Source organism: Metopolophium dirhodum, chromosome 8, assembly GCF_019925205.1.
Source record: "Metopolophium dirhodum isolate CAU chromosome 8, ASM1992520v1, whole genome shotgun sequence".
NCBI lineage: Eukaryota > Metazoa > Arthropoda > Insecta > Hemiptera > Aphididae > Metopolophium > Metopolophium dirhodum.
The window spans coordinates 7,580,881-7,601,580 of record NC_083567.1 but is presented as its reverse complement, the minus strand read 5'-3'; the positions used below and the strand labels follow the sequence as shown (position 1 = coordinate 7,601,580).

Sequence of the window (20,700 nt, the reverse complement as noted above, 5' to 3'; positions counted from 1 at the left end):
GTTACCACTGGGTAACCCCCCTAGTCTTACAACTAGTACTACAAAATAATTAATAAATTATAAATTTGATAAATGAACTTTAAATGCTTATAAAAAAAAATTGTGCCTATGTATTTTTAATATTTTTCAACTGCTATTAGAACGATAAATCAGGAGCCTTATATTAAACTTTCACGCTTTTTTACCCAACAAAAAAAATTTTATTGATATTTATGGAAAAAAAAAACTAAAAAAATTGAAAAATTACAATGTCCGTAAACCGCTCAAAAAGAGTCAAAATATTTTCAAAATTGTATGGTGTATAGAAAATGCTAATATAAACATTCAGTCAAAATTTCATGTCCCTACAGTCATTTGTTTTAGAGTTACACCAAAAACCAAAATCTATTTTCTCGAAAACAAATTTTGCGTAAAAATTCCCGTTTTTCCTTAATTTTTCTTTTGTTTTTCATGTCGCTTTTGAAAACTACTGGGAAATTTTTATTTTTGACCCCCCAAAGTACCAACTAGATTCACTTTCCATTCAGAAAAGTTCCTGTTGAAGAAAATCCAAGCACTTTTACTGTCCTAAAAGGTGTTGACAGACACAAAAATAAAAAAATTAAAAAATTAAAAAATTAAAAAAAAAACACACATCATTGTAAAATCAATACATTCATCGCTTCGCTCAGAATCTAAATAATCAATTTATGAACATTAAATTAAAAAGTAAAAACTTGGTTGACACTGCACTGCCCCACCACTGCATGCCATATTTCCATAAGACTATAAAAGTAACGTTCTGACGTTCATAATCAAGGGTAATACAAACCACTAAGTAAAAAAAAAATTTTTAAAAATATATTTAAAAAATATTTATTTTGTCATATTGTGTAATTTAAATATTTCGTTGGATACTTAAAAATACTATAATTAGATAGGTATTAAAATACTAGTTGTTAACTTAAATGAACCGTATAAAATATATATTCAAAAGATTTCTGTTTTTTATTTGTTTTATAATTATTTTATTCTTTAATTAAAACGTTTGTTCTAAAAAACTATAATTTTTAGGTCATATAGTAAGCCATAGTTTATGCAACTATAAAATAAACATTAAAAAGATTTATATTGAATACACAAAGGTGAATTCAACTGTAATAAATTGTGAATTGTTTTTATATAAAATGTTCCAGTGTTTAATAAAAATCTAAATACCTTCTGAATTTTGTATCTGAACCAGAAAAATTACCCCAATATTTGATCAACGAAGAAAGTTTCTAATTTACATAAAATACATTTCATAAGGTATACCTACTTTTTGTTGTTCATAACATAACAGGTAATGAAATTATTTACATTAAAAACATTTCAAAGTTTTGATGATGTTATTACAAGAGTATGTGTTTATTATATTAAACAAAAGGGCTTTCTAAAGAGTTTCTGAGTATATTATTAAACACGTTGTTTCGTGTTTGATAAAATTAAAGTAATGTGTCAGGTAACTAAGTCGGAATAATCGTTCCAATACTATTTCTACCAAAATAATATTGGCCGACATCCGTTTCCAACAAGACTCGTTTCTGCCAAAAATTAAAAAATATTCAATTTCCGTTTACGCCAAAAAAAAGTTTGAAAACTAAAATAAATACTATAATTTTTAAGTAATGCATTGCGTGCCAAATAATATTACATGTATACAATAGTGCTTTCAAATTAGTGAATATAACCGCTAAGACCGTATGTACAGTAATATATAGTAGTATACTAGTATCGTAGAGCGATAACCGTCAATAATGGTAAGTAAGTAGTTTATTTTATACAGTTTTTCTAAAATTATAAATAAAGTGGGTAAGTGGATGTCGCTCTGCTGTCAGTAGGTTACAAGTGATTCACTGTAATGGATGATGTTAAATTTGAATTCAATGATATAATATCATTGTATTAGAAAAACGATTCTGAGCGAAAACGATCAGTCAGCCTACTACATTACCAAGTATATTTGATGATATTATTGTGAATAAAGTAATTTATATACAACCTATTTACGTGGAGCCTTGTTCTAATTTTCAATCCTTAGCTATAAAAGTTGAACATTTTATAATTTTTTAACTACAAAATAATTATTAAATTTTATATTTGACAAATTTTGAACTTTAAATGCTTATAAAAATAAATTGTGCCAATGTATTTTTAATATTTTTCAACTGCTATTAGAACGATATATCAGGAGCCTTATATTAAATTTCCACGCTTTTTTACTCAACAAATAAAATTTTATTGATATTTATAGAAAAAAAAACTTAAAAAATTAAAAAATAACAATGTCCGTAAACAGCTCAAAAAGAGTCAAATTATTTTCAAAATTTTATCGTGTATAGAAAATGCTAGTATAAACATTCAGTTAAATTTTCAAATATCTGCAGTCATGCGTTTTTTAATTACAATAAAATAAGAAAATCGTTACATGAGAAATCGAGTGAATATCAAATGTTGTAAAAATATGAATTTTAAACGCTCATAAAAATTTAATTTGACTTTTTTGTAGACATTTTTTTTTTGGTAAGGGTAGACGAACTTATGGATAATCTTGTATTAAATTTTCAAATCTTAGATTTAAAAAGAAAAATTTTTATGTATTCTCAACTCAAAATAATTTGCTAATTTTCGTGATTTTTCCGTATTTTGTCAAGATTTGAACTTTAAATGCTTATAAATAAAAACTGTGACTAAGGATTTTTAATATTTTTCAAATATCACAGTAACAATATCGTAGGAGCCTTGTATTAAATTTTAAAGCTTTTTTAATCAACAAATAAAGTTTAATTGACATCCATAGAAAAAATTAGTAATACAATTGGAAACAAAAATGTTCCTAAACAGTTCAAAACAAATCAAAATATTTTTAAAATTTTATCGTGTATAGAAAATGCAAATATAAACAACCAGTGAAAATTTCATATATATACGTTCATTTGTTTTAGAGTTACACTAAAAACCAAAATCGATTTTCTCAAAAACAGATTTTGCGTAAAAATTCCCGTTTTTCCTTAATTTTTCTTTTGTTTTTCACGTCGCTTTTGAAAACTACTGAGAAATTTTTACTTTTGACCCCCCAAAGTACCAACCAGATTCACTTTCCTATCAGAAAAGTTACTGTCGAAGAAAATCCAAGCACTTTTACTTTACTGTCCTAAAAGGTGTTGACAGACACAAAAATAAATAAAAAAAAAACACACATCATTGTAAAATCAATACATTCATCGCTTCGCTCAGAATCTAAATATAATTTTAAAATAAAATAAAATAACATATAACATTTTTTATTTATTTGAACAAAGATATAGTATTTTATTACAGAGAATAATTGATTGATTCCATTATTTATGTTTTCTCATTAATATTTAATTTAAAAACAATTTTAATAAAAGGGAAAGTTTAGGTGACTTCTCTGCTGTACAGTAGGTGTCAAGTGTACCATGCCATTTAGTAAGTTACTGTGATGTATGTGTTAATAATTTGAATTCAATGATAAATCTCCTTCCAAAAACCGATCTGGTCTTGTCAGCCTATATTACCCTGTATGTTTTATGATATATTTATTTTGCCGGCAAAGTAACTTATTTTACTATCAGTAACATTAAGTAGTATTCCCAGTCATTTTCAAAAGGGTCAGGAACAAAATGAAAAATAAAAAAATAAGGAAAAACTGGAATTTTTAAGCTTTGACAATTACATAATATTCTTATTCTTATTTAAAATTGTAATATATGTAATTTACTGCTATTTCATATTTTAAAATTTTTAGTTTATTACAAATCAATTGACATGTTTGCACAAAAAAATTGAATAAATCTACTATACCGTCATGTTTCTTTTGGAAATACGTATTCTTTTTTATTGCACTGATTCAGGATTTGAAAAAAGGTACTTTATTGAGTAAAAACTAAAAACAAAAAGGGGCGATTGTAGGTAATATAATTTCGCATCCAAGAAATATAACAATATGAAAAGCTTTTCTTTAGGTTTCGGTGTATTCTTTTATAGGAAACTAGAACTTTATAATTTTTTTTATTCTTTTGAACAATGATATTATTAATCACGTTAGTAAATTATTATTTGACATTATGTTAGGTTAGGTTCGTAGCTATACCTACTGACAAACGTCTTAGCTTAAATTGTCACCCTAAATGTTTTATCAAGTCTTTTGATAGTTATTAATGGATATTTTTCATAATACGCAGTGCAATTATTTGAATATAAATTATAATAATATAATGTTTGTGTGAAGATTTTATATAAACACAGATTTTAACGAAATAACTATTAATTCTGATATTCATCTAAAACCAGTAAATAAACGAAAATTAAAATTAATAATTATTATTTTGTAAATATGTTTTTTTCAAATCCAATAGCTATTTTTTCAATAGGAATATTTTGTAATACTTCATTTTTAAATATGCAAAAGTACCAATTAGACCTAATTTGCTATCAGAAACCACCATCAAAGTTGACGATCGAAGCATTTTTCTACTATATACCTATATCTTGAATACAGACATACAAAAAAAATGATTACAGACTGTTACAGAATATTTCTTTAGTAGGATTACACATAGTATATCAATGCAATAGATTCAAACGACACTGTATTCTAGGGCTATCTCAACACAGCAACACGACCTGCTGATTGGTCTTAATATCCATTTTAATATCACAGTCATTAATCATAATAATTATGCACACAAAAACAATGTCACACAACCTTTATCATATTAAGGGAGAAATAAACACAGTAGGCAAATACTTATCGTATTTAATGAGTATCGGCCATTGAATCCACCTTTTTCTAATGTACACGAACAATCACACGAGGTCATGGAACGGGAAGTAGCGAGCGAACGTCATAAAAATACAGAAGTATATACATTATACACGTTATTGTACATTAACTCGTATACATTTATTATACATACATATATATTATATTTATACAATAAAATATAGTCAAAGAACAAACGTCTTGTGTTTTAACAAAAACAATAAGGGGAGTAAATAGGAGTTGCAGTGACCGATAAATAAACGAAAGGTTAGAAAACCACCCCGTTGTGCGACCACAATCTTACTAAACACAACGACCGGTTCGGTGTAATTACTTGTAAAATCGGTATTGTCCGAGTTGCGGTCGCAATAGACGAATTGCGGTCTTAATAATATTGAAGGTAAAATTAACGTCTTAATTGCGGTCAGTATCCGGTTATCGATTATCCGATGAGCTCTTATCCAATTTTGTGCATCGTTTGTGCAGAAATGTGCACCAGATCCCGACGTTTGTGCACAAAAACTCCCAGCGCTATCCAAAAAACAAAGTGAGGGGTATTAACACGAGGGTCCCCCTTTTTTGAAATTTTAAATATTTGTCATATTAATAAATGTTGTTTACGTACCTAATAGGTTTAATAGAATTTTACTATTGCCATGTAAACGTATGACAAATAAAATCTTCAAATATTTTTAATTTATCAAGAAAGCATTATCTTGTTCTAATGTTTTTGATTTCAAAATTGTATGAATAAATACAGTTTTTTCTTTATGCATTTCTTTACTTTATATTTTATATTCAAAATTTGTATTTTGACCGTTTCATTTTTGTATTTAGCATAATAATATGTAACTATGTCAATATTTAAAACATAGTATTTTGATATTTAACCTGTTTTGATCCCGACCGCAACTCGGATTTTTTTTTTTACCTGTTATAATTTCGACCGCAACTCGGTATCAACCGTAAAATCGCATTACTACCATCGTGTTCTTATCTTTCTCTCACCAGTCATCACACAGTCTTAATTTCATACACCCTTTCACATACTATCCGCTTGGGAAACACGGAATATTCGTGCTCGGGTCAAAATAAAGTGTACGCGAATCGGTTACCGAAAAAAATATTTATCATCAACTGTTCGAATTGGTTCCCATACGACTGCCGTAGTCCGCCAAAAATTTGGGCAGAATTTTAATCTACTTCAGAATGAAAAAACAACTGTCGCGTTTCGTTTGATGGACAACTAAGTTCGGAATTGTATTCCTCCCACTTAAATGTTTTTTTATCAATTGAAAAATATATCCATTGTGAATTTTTGAAATATATTATCTAAAACAAAGAACCACACAATTTAAGTCAAGAAAAACAGCTGAAAAGGAAAAGTTTGTCGGTGAAATGGTAAACAAATGAAAACATTGAACGACTGCCAAATTTGAGCTTATAATTTATAAATAATTTATGTTGCAAATACCTAACACATTAATCTTTTTATTATTATTTATTTATTTTTTGAAGGAATTTAGACTTTTTCTGTATTGAGTTGAAATACTTTATACCTAACTATATATTATTATTTTAAGTGTTATATAGAATACATATTATTCTAAACACTGTGTGTAAAATAGAAAGGAAATTGTTGTTGGTTACAACAATAGTCGTAGAAGTTAATTATTTTAACATACATTTCGTATTATAATGAAAGTTTATTGAAACCAATTTGTACTTTACCTAAACTCCTATAGACCATTCGGAAACCAATTTGAATATAACCTATGGTCTATGGAGTATCTGAGAACAAATTTGTTGAGTGGGAACCAACTCGGAGCCCGAAAGCGTCCATTGGCATTACCTCTTTCTTAATCTTCTCTTAAATTTAATTTAATTCAAAAACAATTAAACATAATAATATATTATAATGTACTATTATTTTTAATTCTTAATGGATTTCATCCTTATACTTAATGATTATCTACATAAAATCATACTTCTAGAAAATCTTTTAAATAATCCCGTGTTTTGATTTTTAGCAAAAATTACAAATACTGAAATACCTAACTAATTATTGTCCAGTTTGTATCCAGAATAAGTTAAATATTAATATGTGCATGTTTGTAATTCTTTTTTTTTGTTAGAGTATTTATCAGTTTAAATTTGACAACTATAATAATAACGGCTTGATTTCAATATTTTATAAATATAATAATATATACCTGTCTAGTGTTTATAGTAAGACAAACTTATTTTTACAAATTTGTTTAAATAAGAGTACTTAATATCTTAAGTTTTTATATACTTCATTATAAGTTTAGTAATCTTATTATTCATATACGATCAACACGGTATTGTAGCGTTAATAAGTGTCGCAAGTATTTGTCTATACATCAAACCTTTTTTAAGTAAATTTATATTTTATATTTTTCGAGAAAACTAAATTAGAAGGTAAACTTTAATAAGTGTCAAGTTTAAATGCGTATTAGAAATATTTTACAAGAAAATAAAACAATTCGTATAATTATAGGAGTGTTTTATTAATAATTACTGTTGAACATTTATGTCGACGTGAATCATCATTTTTTTTTCATCAGGTGTATTATTAGCGTGTATTGTTGCACGTTCATGGGTATCAAATGACCGAATAAAAAGGTAATAAAAGTAATTTTCTTTTCTTTAAGATAGACAAGAGATCGGACAAACAGCTTTGTTGTACCTAATCTGTTTTTTCTTTGGAAGAAAACGTTTTGTATATACCCGCTATGTATATAATATATATATTTATTAAAATACGAATATAAACTCGTATAAAAGTTACCTACATACAATATATACAGCCGTACAACATACCTACGCAGATGAATTCAAAACGGCGTTAACGTTTATTCCGATCGGACGATAAAAGCATAAAACAGTTTTTTGCCGTACAGTCGTATTCTCGCTAGGCGTGGAAAAAGTTTTTTCGTTATTTTCACCCGGCCGTTTAGTTTTTTTTTTCAGTCTCGCCTGTAAATTTTATCGCGATGACACACGGACACGTTGGCGGAGAAGAGCGGACGCATTGCCGGAATAGGTGGCAGGATAAGGATCGATGGGCGACTGGACGAGTGCGAACGGAGGTAGGTATATAAATATATAATAATATATAGTGTACCCATGCGCTCAAAACTAATCCACTCAAATCGCTCAGACGGGAGAATAGCATCGCCACCACCGATTTAGACCATCGTCCAACAACTGCAATAGTATTGTTTATTACCTGTGTTGTCGCATGATTAGTCTTCCCTTTGGTACTGGCAGTATCCGGTGCCGCTGCCGCCGGTGTGATGAATATCCGCTGAGACGCACGATTGAATTGCCCTGTAAACACAAATGCAGAGCTATATAGTATATATATTATTATAATTTATAGTACAACATTACAATAATAATTTTCGTATAATTGTTATACGATAGCTACGAGAGTTTCGTCTGTTTTCCGGATTTAGATTCGTGTCAACTACTTGACTATACTACTATCTGCTGCAGGCTAACGTGTAGTTAGTAAGTTAGTTAGTTATAATATTATGTATTTTAAAGTTTAAATTTTATAGCGGAGTGGAGTGGCATGCGGGAAAACCCCGAAAATTGTTAGTCCACTATACTAGCTACTCCTCTCATCCAAACTTTTAATTCTTATTTTAAATTAATAACTATATAAATATATTATATAAATAGGTGTATTACATTTTTAGATTCTATGTATATTATGCGGAGCAATAAGTGTATAATTTTACAATGATGTGATTTTTTTTTTTTGTAAATGTTTACATTCTACTTAATTGTGACTTGAGGTAGAAAAAATACTTTCATTTTCATTTTTGGGAGTAGTTTCTGGTACCAAATTGGATCTAGTTCGTATATTTAAGAGGTCAAAATAATAAATTTTTTATTTATCCAAAAAATGTATTAAACGTTCAATTCAGTTAAATCTTGAAAACTTAATACAAAGTTTTTTAGAAGTAATCAATAGTGGAACCCAAAAAACTAAAAAATATATAAACACAATTTATTTTATTGACATATTAGGAACATATTAGGCTAGGTACATTTTATACTATAGCCTATTTATTCCACGGACCTATTTCTGCGATAAGTAGGTATAAACTCAAAATTTAATAACCATATAATATAAAATATATATATAATTATAACAATAATTACATAATAATAAATAATAATATAATAAATGCAATATTTTCAGCTAAAGTTATTTTAACATTACTGATAGATAGTAAAATAAGTTACTTTTCCAGCAAAATAAATATATCATAAAATATACAGGGTAATAATATATAGGCTGACAAGACCAGATCGTTTTTTGTATGAAATGATTTATCATTGAATTCAAATTATTAACACATACATTACAGTAACTTACTAAATGGCATGGTATACTTGACACCTACTGTACAGCAGAACGGTCACCTAAACTTTCCCTTTTTTTAAAATTGTTTTTAAATTAAATATTAATGAGAAAACGTAAATAATGGAATCAATCAATATTATTCTCTGTAATAAAATACTATATCTTTGTTCAAATAAATAAAAAATGTTATGTTATTTTATTTTATTTAAACATTTTTTTTTTATTTTGAACTTATAATATTATAGCCATGTATTGATTAAAATATATTGGATATACTTTTAAATGATTTTTCTGCACAACGTAATTTAAAATACAGAATTAAGCTGACAAGTTAATATTACCTAAGATGTTAAAAATGATTGCTATTTTAACGGTTCATAGACCTTTAGCCACTAAAATTGTATAAAAAAGTTAAAAATAGTAGATATTCATAAAATAATTGATAAAAGTCTGAGAAATCAAATACAAATAATATGGATAGATACCTTCTTAATAATACCAATAACAGTTTACAATACCTACTTAAAAGCTGTATTAAAATATTTTTATATAGTTTAAATCCATTTTACACTTTAAGTGAATAAATAATATACTGGTTTCACATAATAAATACATTTTTATATTTAGTTGGTTTCTTTTGATAGGTTAAGTCATCATTTTGTGATTAATTACTATAGATTAGAACTATTATATTTTTTTATAACTTTAGCGGTATAATTTTTTTTACTCAAATGATTGTTCATTGTTTTCCTTTATTGTGAATAAGAAAAATCATAAAAAAATTGAGATTGAAAGGTGAATTTTAAACAGTTTTTCCAAGCGCTCAGAGAATTTACTGGCTAAGTAAAAAATAACCATCTTAAGGACCAACTATAGACTCGATTTTAAATATATTGATAGATAGGTAGGTAACAGACACACACGGAACTTTTGCACAGTTTTTATTGCTTGGAAAAGCATCCATAGAAAAAAAGGAAAGCTACATAATTGTTAAATCAATACAATCCTCGTTTCTCCTAGAATTTAGAATTGAAAACTTGGGAGTTATTCTGATTTTAAAATAACCATCAAGCAAATATAAAACCGAATTGTATCCACAATCACAGGTTGAAATTATATAAGATAAGTAGGTAGGTACTTATTGAATACACTCTAATTTTAGATTCAATACTAATTTTTATTTAATTTAAATAAAACAAAAGCATTTCCATTTTTAATTTTTATATTTTACTAGGTATAATGTATATACATTATAATATTATGTTTGTACGATTGTCAATTAATTTAAACACCTCATGACAATTTGATACTAATATATCCTGAATGGATAAATTATTTCTAACCATTATTTTCAAACTAAACATTTGAACGATTTCCATATTTATTTCGTCACTATTTTCACTATTGTTAAAGGCAATAATTTATTATTTTTATTTGTAAGATATTATATTTTACTGTACTTATTCAATTTATTATGATCAAAAGATTTGTAAATATTTACGGTTTCAAAAATTACACTCCGGACAAACATTAAATAATTTCAAAATCTCGATCTTAGTTTTCATTCAGAATCTAAAATGGCAATCTAGACAGAAAAGAAAAATACTATATTTAAGACTTATAAAATCCTCATTATGTCAGCTCGACATGCCTAGAAAATAAACAAAAAATGTGCCGAGTATTTTAATTAAATATAAGGGTATGCGGATAGTGCCCAAAAGAGACTTTTTTTTCATTGACATACGGCGCCTACCCTCCATCTCTGGTAAAGGTCCTTTCATGTATCGATCCTTTTTGCTTTCATTTCCATACGAACCCAAATTAACCCGTTGTTTTGTGGTGAATTCCTGTATAATGACATATACACCACACCACCATAGCCTATACAAACCCACGGTCACGATTCTGGGTTGAAATTGATATCCCAACGCTCGTTTTTCAACTGCTGCAGCTGGTCACCACGGCGCCGGCGCGTCGGAAGAATTAATTAATGAGTTAGCTCAGTAGCTACCATAAGTGCAGTGATAAAATAATGTGAAATCTATGTGATTATAACATGCGAACATTAACGAATTTAAAACTATTCACAAATATGTCACATTTTTTGGGTACAACCTATAATATTATTATAGTCGATGATAGAATATTTTAGATTATTAAAAATAATATTATCGTTCTCTAAACACTTTGTAATTAAATGTGAATTTTCGATTTTGTAAAAATCTTAAGTACCTATAGCTGTATGGATTTGTACATCTGACTTACGTCTATAATAAAATTATAACCACGGTAGATTATAATCAACCATGATTATAACTAAAGATAGTATCATTATTATATAGCATATTGCATTATAGATAATGATAATGGGAACGTATAACGTTAAGCCACCTTAATCACTAATAATATTTCTAAATAATGCTACATTTTCTCTTAAATTAAAATAAAAGCATCATTAAGAAATACAAATGTGAGCCCTAGTAATGCAACATAATATTTATATATTTTAAAACTAAATTTATAATATCATACTCAATAGGTACTCATCTTTTAATAGCACCTATATAATATAATCGTTGTTTATGTATAGGTACCTAGTAAAATAATATTAATAGTTTTTTTATTAAAATCAGCATGTTTCTATATTGTACACTGCGTTCACTCAGTAAGATAAAGATATACAACTAATATTACTAAATTAGGTTTTATAAGTAACATTTTATTTACATTACTCATATTCTACCAGACGTAATTTAGACTACTGATAATTTATTGGATAAAAAAAGCACCCTAAAAAAATATGATAATTACTGGATTCTGACATAAGAAAACCATTGAAATAAAAATATATAAATAATTTATTGTATGGATGTATGATGTACTTTTATACATTTTTACCTATGAATGATGCTTGGTAATTATATTAAAAAAAAATTCCCATGTTTACATGATAGGTCAAATACAAGTATAATAGCTAATTAGTATAATATGATAGTGCCTTTATAAATTATACCTATTGGCTATTATGATTATTATTATTTTAGTATTAAAATATCTGTATTATAAAATAATACGCATTAATTTAACGCTCCAATCAACCTTGTATTTCTTTTCATATTTTATTGTATTTTATTGTACCTGTTTCATTTTTTATTTGATTGGAATTGGGTAAAGTGATTAGGTGACCAAAGTTTCTCGACAAAGGAATTTGTTCGTGTTCTATTTCAGCGATTTCTGATCGATCTAGAGATGCGAATATGCTATTGAGATTTTTAAAACACTGAAATCTACTTAAAAATGACTTTCCCCCACTTGAAGTTTTATCCACTTAAGTAATTTAAATGCTTTTGAAAAATTACAAATCTTATGATTCAACTGACTGGAAACTTAAAGAAAAAAAAAACAATAGTGGGAATTTTGTCTTAAAGCAGATTTCCCGTTGAATTTAAATATGTTTTCAACATGTTTATCAAATCGCTTGATCGATCATGCAAATATAAAATATATTATAGAATGCGACTAATCTCTTATGTTTTATGTGTGACTTATCAGAGCAAACAGATCACTGCACTATCAAATGTCCTTTAATGTAAATTAATGTTGTACGTATATGTTAATCGAAAAATTTAAAGAAGTTTCTTTTCTGTCAACGTATTTAACAGGAATTCGGGATTACTTAAAAAATTTAAAATACGAAAAGTCAAATAATCAGCGCTTAACATGGTATATATTAAGAAACTGTACTAATCACAATATTTATTGACGCTTACTGCTTATAGTTTACATAATATTATAATAATTTTGTCGTTTATATGAAAAAATAATTTATTTAATATCATCTACCTATCTACCCACAACATGAAGCTAATTAATTTCGAACTTTTCTAGTGACAACACAATGAATTAATATCACGCGACAATTATATGGACGGTATTAGTGCAAGTCATTATAATGGTTTCTGTATACGACTGTAGGAAAGTATAGAATGGATTGAGGAATTTGGTGTGCGTGAACGCAAGTCACCGGTGACATACATAAAATACGAGTTTGTTGTACCTAAGTTTTTATATCTATACACAAAAGTCCGATCAAATTGTAAGCACTTAAAGTGTCTCTGTATACTTCAGTTTTGGAGGAGGTTTGAATTTGTTGTTCTGTTTTTACTTTAAAGTTTAAACAGATAATATAGGTAGGTACATTAATTGTCAAGGCGAAAAATGTATTCTACATTAACGTTGTTATGAAACTAAAGCATACACAAACTATAATTGGTTTGAAGTTCAAATCATATGTAAAACAAATGTATGTTAATAACTAATGGCCTAGTATAGCTGATGTTTTTATGTTCAATAAAAAAAAAAAACTATATGCCTACATTAAACCGATATTCATTTTAAACAAACTAAGAATAAATTAATACTTTTATAAAATATTGTTTGATATGTGAATTGGTCAAAATATGAGATGCACTCAATACCAGATTCAATACGGAGTACGTGATTTATAATACTCATATACTCAATTCTTGGAATTATAATTTTTTAAACTAAAAATATATTATAATATAGGTAGCTATATATAAATAATGTAACAGACAAAAGAAATATAAAAAAAAATACTCATCATGCTTGATGTGTAAAAGTACATGATAATAACGTGAACGATTTGTTTATAAAAAATGATGTTAATTTAATATTTAATTTTTTTTATCTAAATTAAATTATGATAACATTTTTTGCATTGGCTTAAATAATGCCCTTGGACATGTTTATATCCTTAGTATTTTTTCATATTGCAATTAAATTTAGTTACATAATACCATTTATAAAGGTGAAATATTTCAAACCTATGTAATACATAATTTCTTAACTTTAATCCAACTTTCTATTAAGTGTCCCCAAAAGGCAACTTGAAGGGTTGTATTGTTGTAATCTATTTTAATTACCGAATAATGTTTTATAATTTAAATTAATGCCATGGTGTCACCATTAGAAGACTTTTTCCATTTAAATTCATAAATATTCTATTATTCTTTAGGATTTGAAATGCTATATACCTACCCATGTTTCTACATTCGTTATGATGGACTAATATTATGTTAAAAACGTGAATATCAAACATATTTGATACATTTGTAATATCTTATAATTTAATTAATAATCTAAGTTTATCAAACATTTTGGGGATAAATTAAAATACTAAGATGTTACATTTTATAATTCGACGAGTTCTTTACATCTGAAACTCTTATAATTTATTTTTGATCTTCCCTAGTGACTTGTAAAAACTTTTATTGGATTTATGAAAATATGCGAATTCCAGTATTTGAAACCCCTTCTTCATTTTATTAAACTTTCTCCATAAGTCACATATTAAATAATATTTATCAAAACGACAAAATAAAAATAAAATACTTATCACTATTTGAATAGTTAATATTAATTTACTTTACAAATATTTTAGATTCTGAACAAAGCAAGGATGTTTATTTAACATTGTAGTGTTTCTACTTTGTATCTTTTACTATATTATATTATTTAAATCATACTTTCATAATAATATATTATGTAGCCATATAAATAGATCAATTATAAATGTAAGTATACAAATAAATATTGACAAATTTATTATTAACAAAACAATATAATTAAAATTAAAAAATATAATATGGCATAAAATATTATTTTATTTTGTAATTCAGGATAATGTAAAAGCTTTTAAAGGCTTGCAAACTGACATAATCTTATAAATTAAATAGGTAATTATTAAACCATGCTGGCTAAATAAATATGCATGCATGCTATATATAAAGTTTGTAAATTGTATGTATAAGTTTTAGTTTTAAAAAATTAACAATTTAAAACAAGGCTTACTATACGCGCTGGGTAATCCATTTAACGTAAAAACACTCATAATTTCTGAAAAGAATAATGTTTTAGAAAATATTTCTTGTACATAATGTTAAGTCATTACAAAACAAGATTTTTGGAAAAAAAACTAAATTTGTTTACACTTTTACATGACAATATCCATTTTAATTTAATATTTTGAAGCAGAATATTGTTTGGAGTATTTCGATCTATATCAAATTCCTGACAAACATTAGTTATAAATATTTAAAGTTTAGACAAGTGGAGAATGAACCAACAATTTACGGGATACCTACCCTTGTACCCTACTACTCGCTCATCAAAACATTAAATACTTATAACTGATAAACTACTCGTCCAAAACTCGATTTCTACTTTTTAAAAAACTCTAAACATTATTTCACTCTGAAATAATGAAAACTTTTTAAAAATAATAACGATAAAAACTATATATTTTTAGATGAAATGTTGTTTTTTATAGCAACTTAAAATTATTTACAAAAATGTTAGTGTTGAAATGATGATGACTGTTTTACGAGAAATGGACCACCCGGTATATCATAATTTTAATTTTGAGCATTGATAACATTAAAAGCATTAAAAAAACATCATTGAAACATCAATACAATTATTCCTAATTTCTTCCTCTCTTCGAAATCTCAAATTTACAAAAGTATTATGATGTTTACCAAAATAATGCAGCATGTATTTAAAATATTAATCAGTTTTATTCTATATAATCATGTCAAATTTTAATAATAATTAAATGGTGCAGATACTGGGGAAAATAATAAGTAATAACTAAAAGTAAACGACAAATTTAAATATGTAAGGTATATGAAGAGCAGCAATTTAAATATACTATAATTGAATTATTAAATTAATTATACCAACAGTTTGAGTAATTTGTAATTTGAAAGTTATAAATTAGTTTTTAAAAATAAACTTAAAATCAAAATGTATTAGACTTTTGCTGAATTAAACTGTTTTGCAAAATAACTTAATGAATAATTTGACAAGCCTTCAGAAACATACACATTCAGCATGGATTTTTTTAAACAAATAAATATAATAAATATATTTTAGCTTCTAAGTTCTAATGTTTATTTATATTTCCATCAATTTAGATTAATAAGCGTCACGTAGTTAGTTAATATTTAATTTTCTAAAAATATAAATGTACCCACTAAATGGAGAATATATAATATTATCCAATAGCCGAGGAATATTTTATTATTTTCAGAAGCTAAGTAACTAAACAAATGTAATTTAATAATAAATGTTGTGTTCAAAAAAATGTTTGTCACTTTAATCAAGTATAATTAATTCATACGTTACCTACATTGTTATTTATAACTCAATCTGTTTATCTTGATTTGGAATGGATTCTCATTTCTTTATGTGTGTGGGGATGGCTGACGAATGAATGTAAATAGAATATTTGTATTTATTGATTTGGTTAACAATATTTCAAAATATATTTTCCATAAGTATGTTATAAATTATAATATATTATATGATGTATTTTGTTTTAAAATTATCATATCGATGGCTTAATTAAAAAATGTTGTATGTAAAAAATAATGAAGTTTACAGTAGAGCCAATTCAATTTTGTATGTATCACTGAAGAGATTATATGGCGGGAAAAATTTCGTAGACGGTAGAAATGTTGTAAGTGCTCACGTAACACATTATTGCAAAACTGTTATTAGTACACAATTACAGGACTTAACACTTTTTAGAAATAACAATATTTATTTATAGTACTTATCACATAATAGTCCGCTATCTATTGACTTAAACATGTACAATATCACTTACCACATATTTGCAAACATACAATTATTCTTTATTTACATCTTATACTATTATGCACTTGACTCATTTTCGTCAAAAAATGTACTTACAACATTTTTGAATTAAGCCATCGATATGTAATAATTTCATTTAAAATAATATGTTAGTATACGCTTATTAACATAGTAAGTTCATAACAAATAATACGTTTTTAGATAAAAATAAAAATAAACCATAAAATAAACATTTTTTATGCATTTTAATATAACTTTCTAAAAATATATCTATATTTTTCAAATATATTTATTTCGTAATTCCATCTGAAATCTTTTTATTATTATATTTCATAAATATAGTTTTTAATATAGGATATTCAATTTTTAGTGCCTACCAAATTCATTTATAAATTATTAAATTTATATAAGCATAGCTAAAAACGTTTTATTACGTGTTTCCTTCCCACAACAAGTCAATATTTAATATTCTCTTAAAGAATATTTTATTACTGAAAATGTTATAATATTCATATAATTATAGTTAATGAATTTATGATTTAATTTTAATACTAAAAAGAAGTGTTCAAAAAGTTTTTAAGTAGCTACTTATAGAATATTTAAAAATCAAAAACATAGTTTATGTGGAAGTTTGAGGAGTTAATTTTTATTAGTTTCTTCGAATTTAAATACAAATTACTAACAATATTGTAGACAATTTTTTTGAGAAATAAAATATAGAAGTTATAAGCTGACATCCACTATTGTAGGTAATCATCTTTTAGAATGCAATGATTTATTATTGATTTCAATTTAATTTCATAATGTATAGGTACAAAATACTGTTATTAATCCTATACCTATGTGGTTTCTGTCTATATATATTCCACGGAGTTTTTGCAGTTTTGATTTTTATAAAATTAAATATAATTATAATTTTGACGATTCTCAAATATCTTTTAAATAATTGTCTAATAATTTAAAAGTTTTATTTAAATAATTTAGGACACATATTATGATACATTATGATTTTTAGAATTTTAGATTTATTTTTATCACAAGCGTTCATTAATTTAGTACAACAAAATAGTGTAATTTTGTCATTACATCTTATTTATTTAGCTATACACCTATATAATTTCCAAATACATAATAATATTTAAAACATTTTTAGGGTGTACTACTGTTGGCATTGAATATTTGTTTATTAATAAATATTAATATTATTCAATGCTCGACATTTTACCATAAAAATTGTTTTAATTGTAAAATCAACATACCCTGAAATATTGCATTTCATATCACACATTCAGTTCAGTACCGGTGTTTGTACTTCTTTTCCTTTATTTAAAATTCGAATGAACGTTTTAATATGGAACAACTATAAGTATTTTGTATTATAATTTTTGAGTCTATGTAAGCTACAAACATTCGGACATTGCCTTTTGATGTACATTTAAAATTTAAAATAATAAAAAATAACTAACGATTTTTTTTTTAACCAAATAAATTGGCTTAGAAAGGGCTTTTTATATTTTGTTATTATTTATAACTTCGTCCTACAAAATTTTTTTTTAAATTTTTTTTTGAGATATTTTAATAATTTATTGGTCAGATGGCGCTACTATAGTGTATTTCTATTTTCGTATTTTATTTCATAGTATGTCACGTCCAAAGTATTACTGATGTAATACTTATTGGCTCCTTTAATATTATAATAATTACCATAAACATAGACCTATATCAAATATTATGATTATTTAGATTATTGTAAATAAACCTTTATAGATTTTATATTTCAAATAATCGTTAAAAAAATTATGTGTTAAATTTTCATTTTTGCAATTTTACTCAAAAATACCTTTCCAATGATATATCTATTTTTCCCTTTCTATGTATACTAAAGAGGGAGTTATTGACCCGACAAAAAAATGCTTGCATTTAATATAGAATATAAAATATGTATAGAGCTGAGTCATTGCTGACATCGAAATTGAAAAAAAAATATCACTGAAATTATATCACAAATTTAAACATAACCATTTTAATGAAAGAAGGCGACTATATTTTTAAATTTTAACTTTACAAGTCCTGTGAAAATACAATAGAAAAACTTAATTCCGTATAGGTATAAAAATCTGATATAGTGTTTGGTTCAAAAAAGTTTGTTTATTGTGTCACGGTCCAAAAATCACTTTAAAAACTTTTAAGGTAGCTACAGAAAATGAAATACACGAAAATACCGCTGTGGTGGTGGTGAAACAATATATAGGTAGTATGATTACATCGTATATTCAGTCTCATACAAATTTTAAAAATAACTATAAACCAATTTGCAGACGCCTAATTTTAATTGATTTAAACTTTTTAATATAATGAAAAAAAAATAAAAAAAATCAAACAGTCTCAAAATTCACAATATATTTGATTCTGAGTGGAGCGATGAATGTATATTGATCTAACAATGATTTTTTTTTGTCTGTCGTCACCGTTTGGAGCAACCCCTAAGCAATTTATGGATGCAAAACGTAACACATTAAAAAGGGTAAATAACGCATTTCAAGTGTTTGGGTCTATTTTTGCATAGTAAAAAGACCCTAAACAGAAATCAACACTAGAATATAAAAAGACAACAAGTGATACTTCTGACCAGGGTTGACACTGTTAATAATGTAAATTTCGCGGATTCAAATAACAAAAGGTGGGTAAGTGGATGTCGCTCTGCTGTCAGTAGGTTACAAGTGATTCACTGTAATGGATGGTGTTAAATTTGAATTCAATGATATAATATCATTGTATTAGAAAAACGATTCTGAGCGAAAACGATCAGTCAGCCTACTACATTACCAAGTATATTTGATGATATTATTGTGAATAAAGTAATTTATATACAACCTATTTACGTGGAGCCTTGTTTTAAATTTTCAATCCTTAGCTATAAAAGTTGAACATTTTATACATTTTTAACTACAAAATAATTATTAAATTTTATATTTGATAAATTTTTAAAATAATTATTATATTTTAAATGTGATAATTTTTGTCAAAATTTGAAATTTAAATGCTTATAAAAAAAAACTGTATCTATGTATTTTTAATATTTTTCAACTGCTATTGTAACAATATATCAAGAGCCTCGCATTAAATTTTCACGCTTTTTTACCCACCAAATACTATTTTATTGATATATATACTAAAAAAAACTAAATAAATTGAAACCTGACAATGTCTGTAAACAGCTTAAAAAGAGTCAAATTATTTTCAAAATTTTATCGTGTATAGAAAATGCTAGTATAAACATTCAGTTAAATTTTCAAATATCTGCAGTCATGCGTTTTTTAATTACAATAAAATAAGAAAATCGTTACATGAGAAATCGAGTGAATATCAAATGTTGTAAAAATATGAATTTTAAACGCTCATAAAAATTTAATTTGACTTTCTTGTAGACATTTTTTTTTGATAAGGGTAGACAAACTTATGGATAATCTTGTATTACATTTACAAATCTCAGAAATTAAAAAGAAAAATTTTTATGAATTCTCAACTCAAAATAATTTGCTAATTTCCGTGATTTTTCCGTATTTTGTCAAGATTTGAACTTTAAATGCTTATAAATAAAAACTGTGACTAAGGATTTTTAATATTTTTCAAATATCACAGTAACAATATAGTAGGAGCCTTGTATTAAATTGTCAAGCTTTTTTAATCAACAAACTAAAGTTTTATTGACATCCATAGAAAAAATACAAATAAAATTGGAAACTGAAAATGTTCCTTAACAGTTCAAAACAAATCAAAATATTTTTAAAATTTTATCGTGTATAGAAAA

At 25.7% G+C, this 20,700-nt stretch overlaps 1 protein-coding gene across 5 annotated transcripts in view; it reads right to left on the bottom strand.

The window, feature by feature from the left end:
* The window catches only part of LOC132950428 (uncharacterized), a 180,790-nt gene that overhangs the window by 14,937 nt on the left and 145,153 nt on the right, over window positions 1-20,700 (bottom strand). For all 5 annotated transcript variants that reach the window (XM_061021883.1, XM_061021882.1, XM_061021881.1 and 2 more), the window contains one exon: window positions 8,058-8,158. In XM_061021883.1, the coding sequence (XP_060877866.1) occupies window positions 8,058-8,158 (101 nt within the window). The remainder of the gene's footprint in view (window positions 1-8,057; window positions 8,159-20,700) is intronic.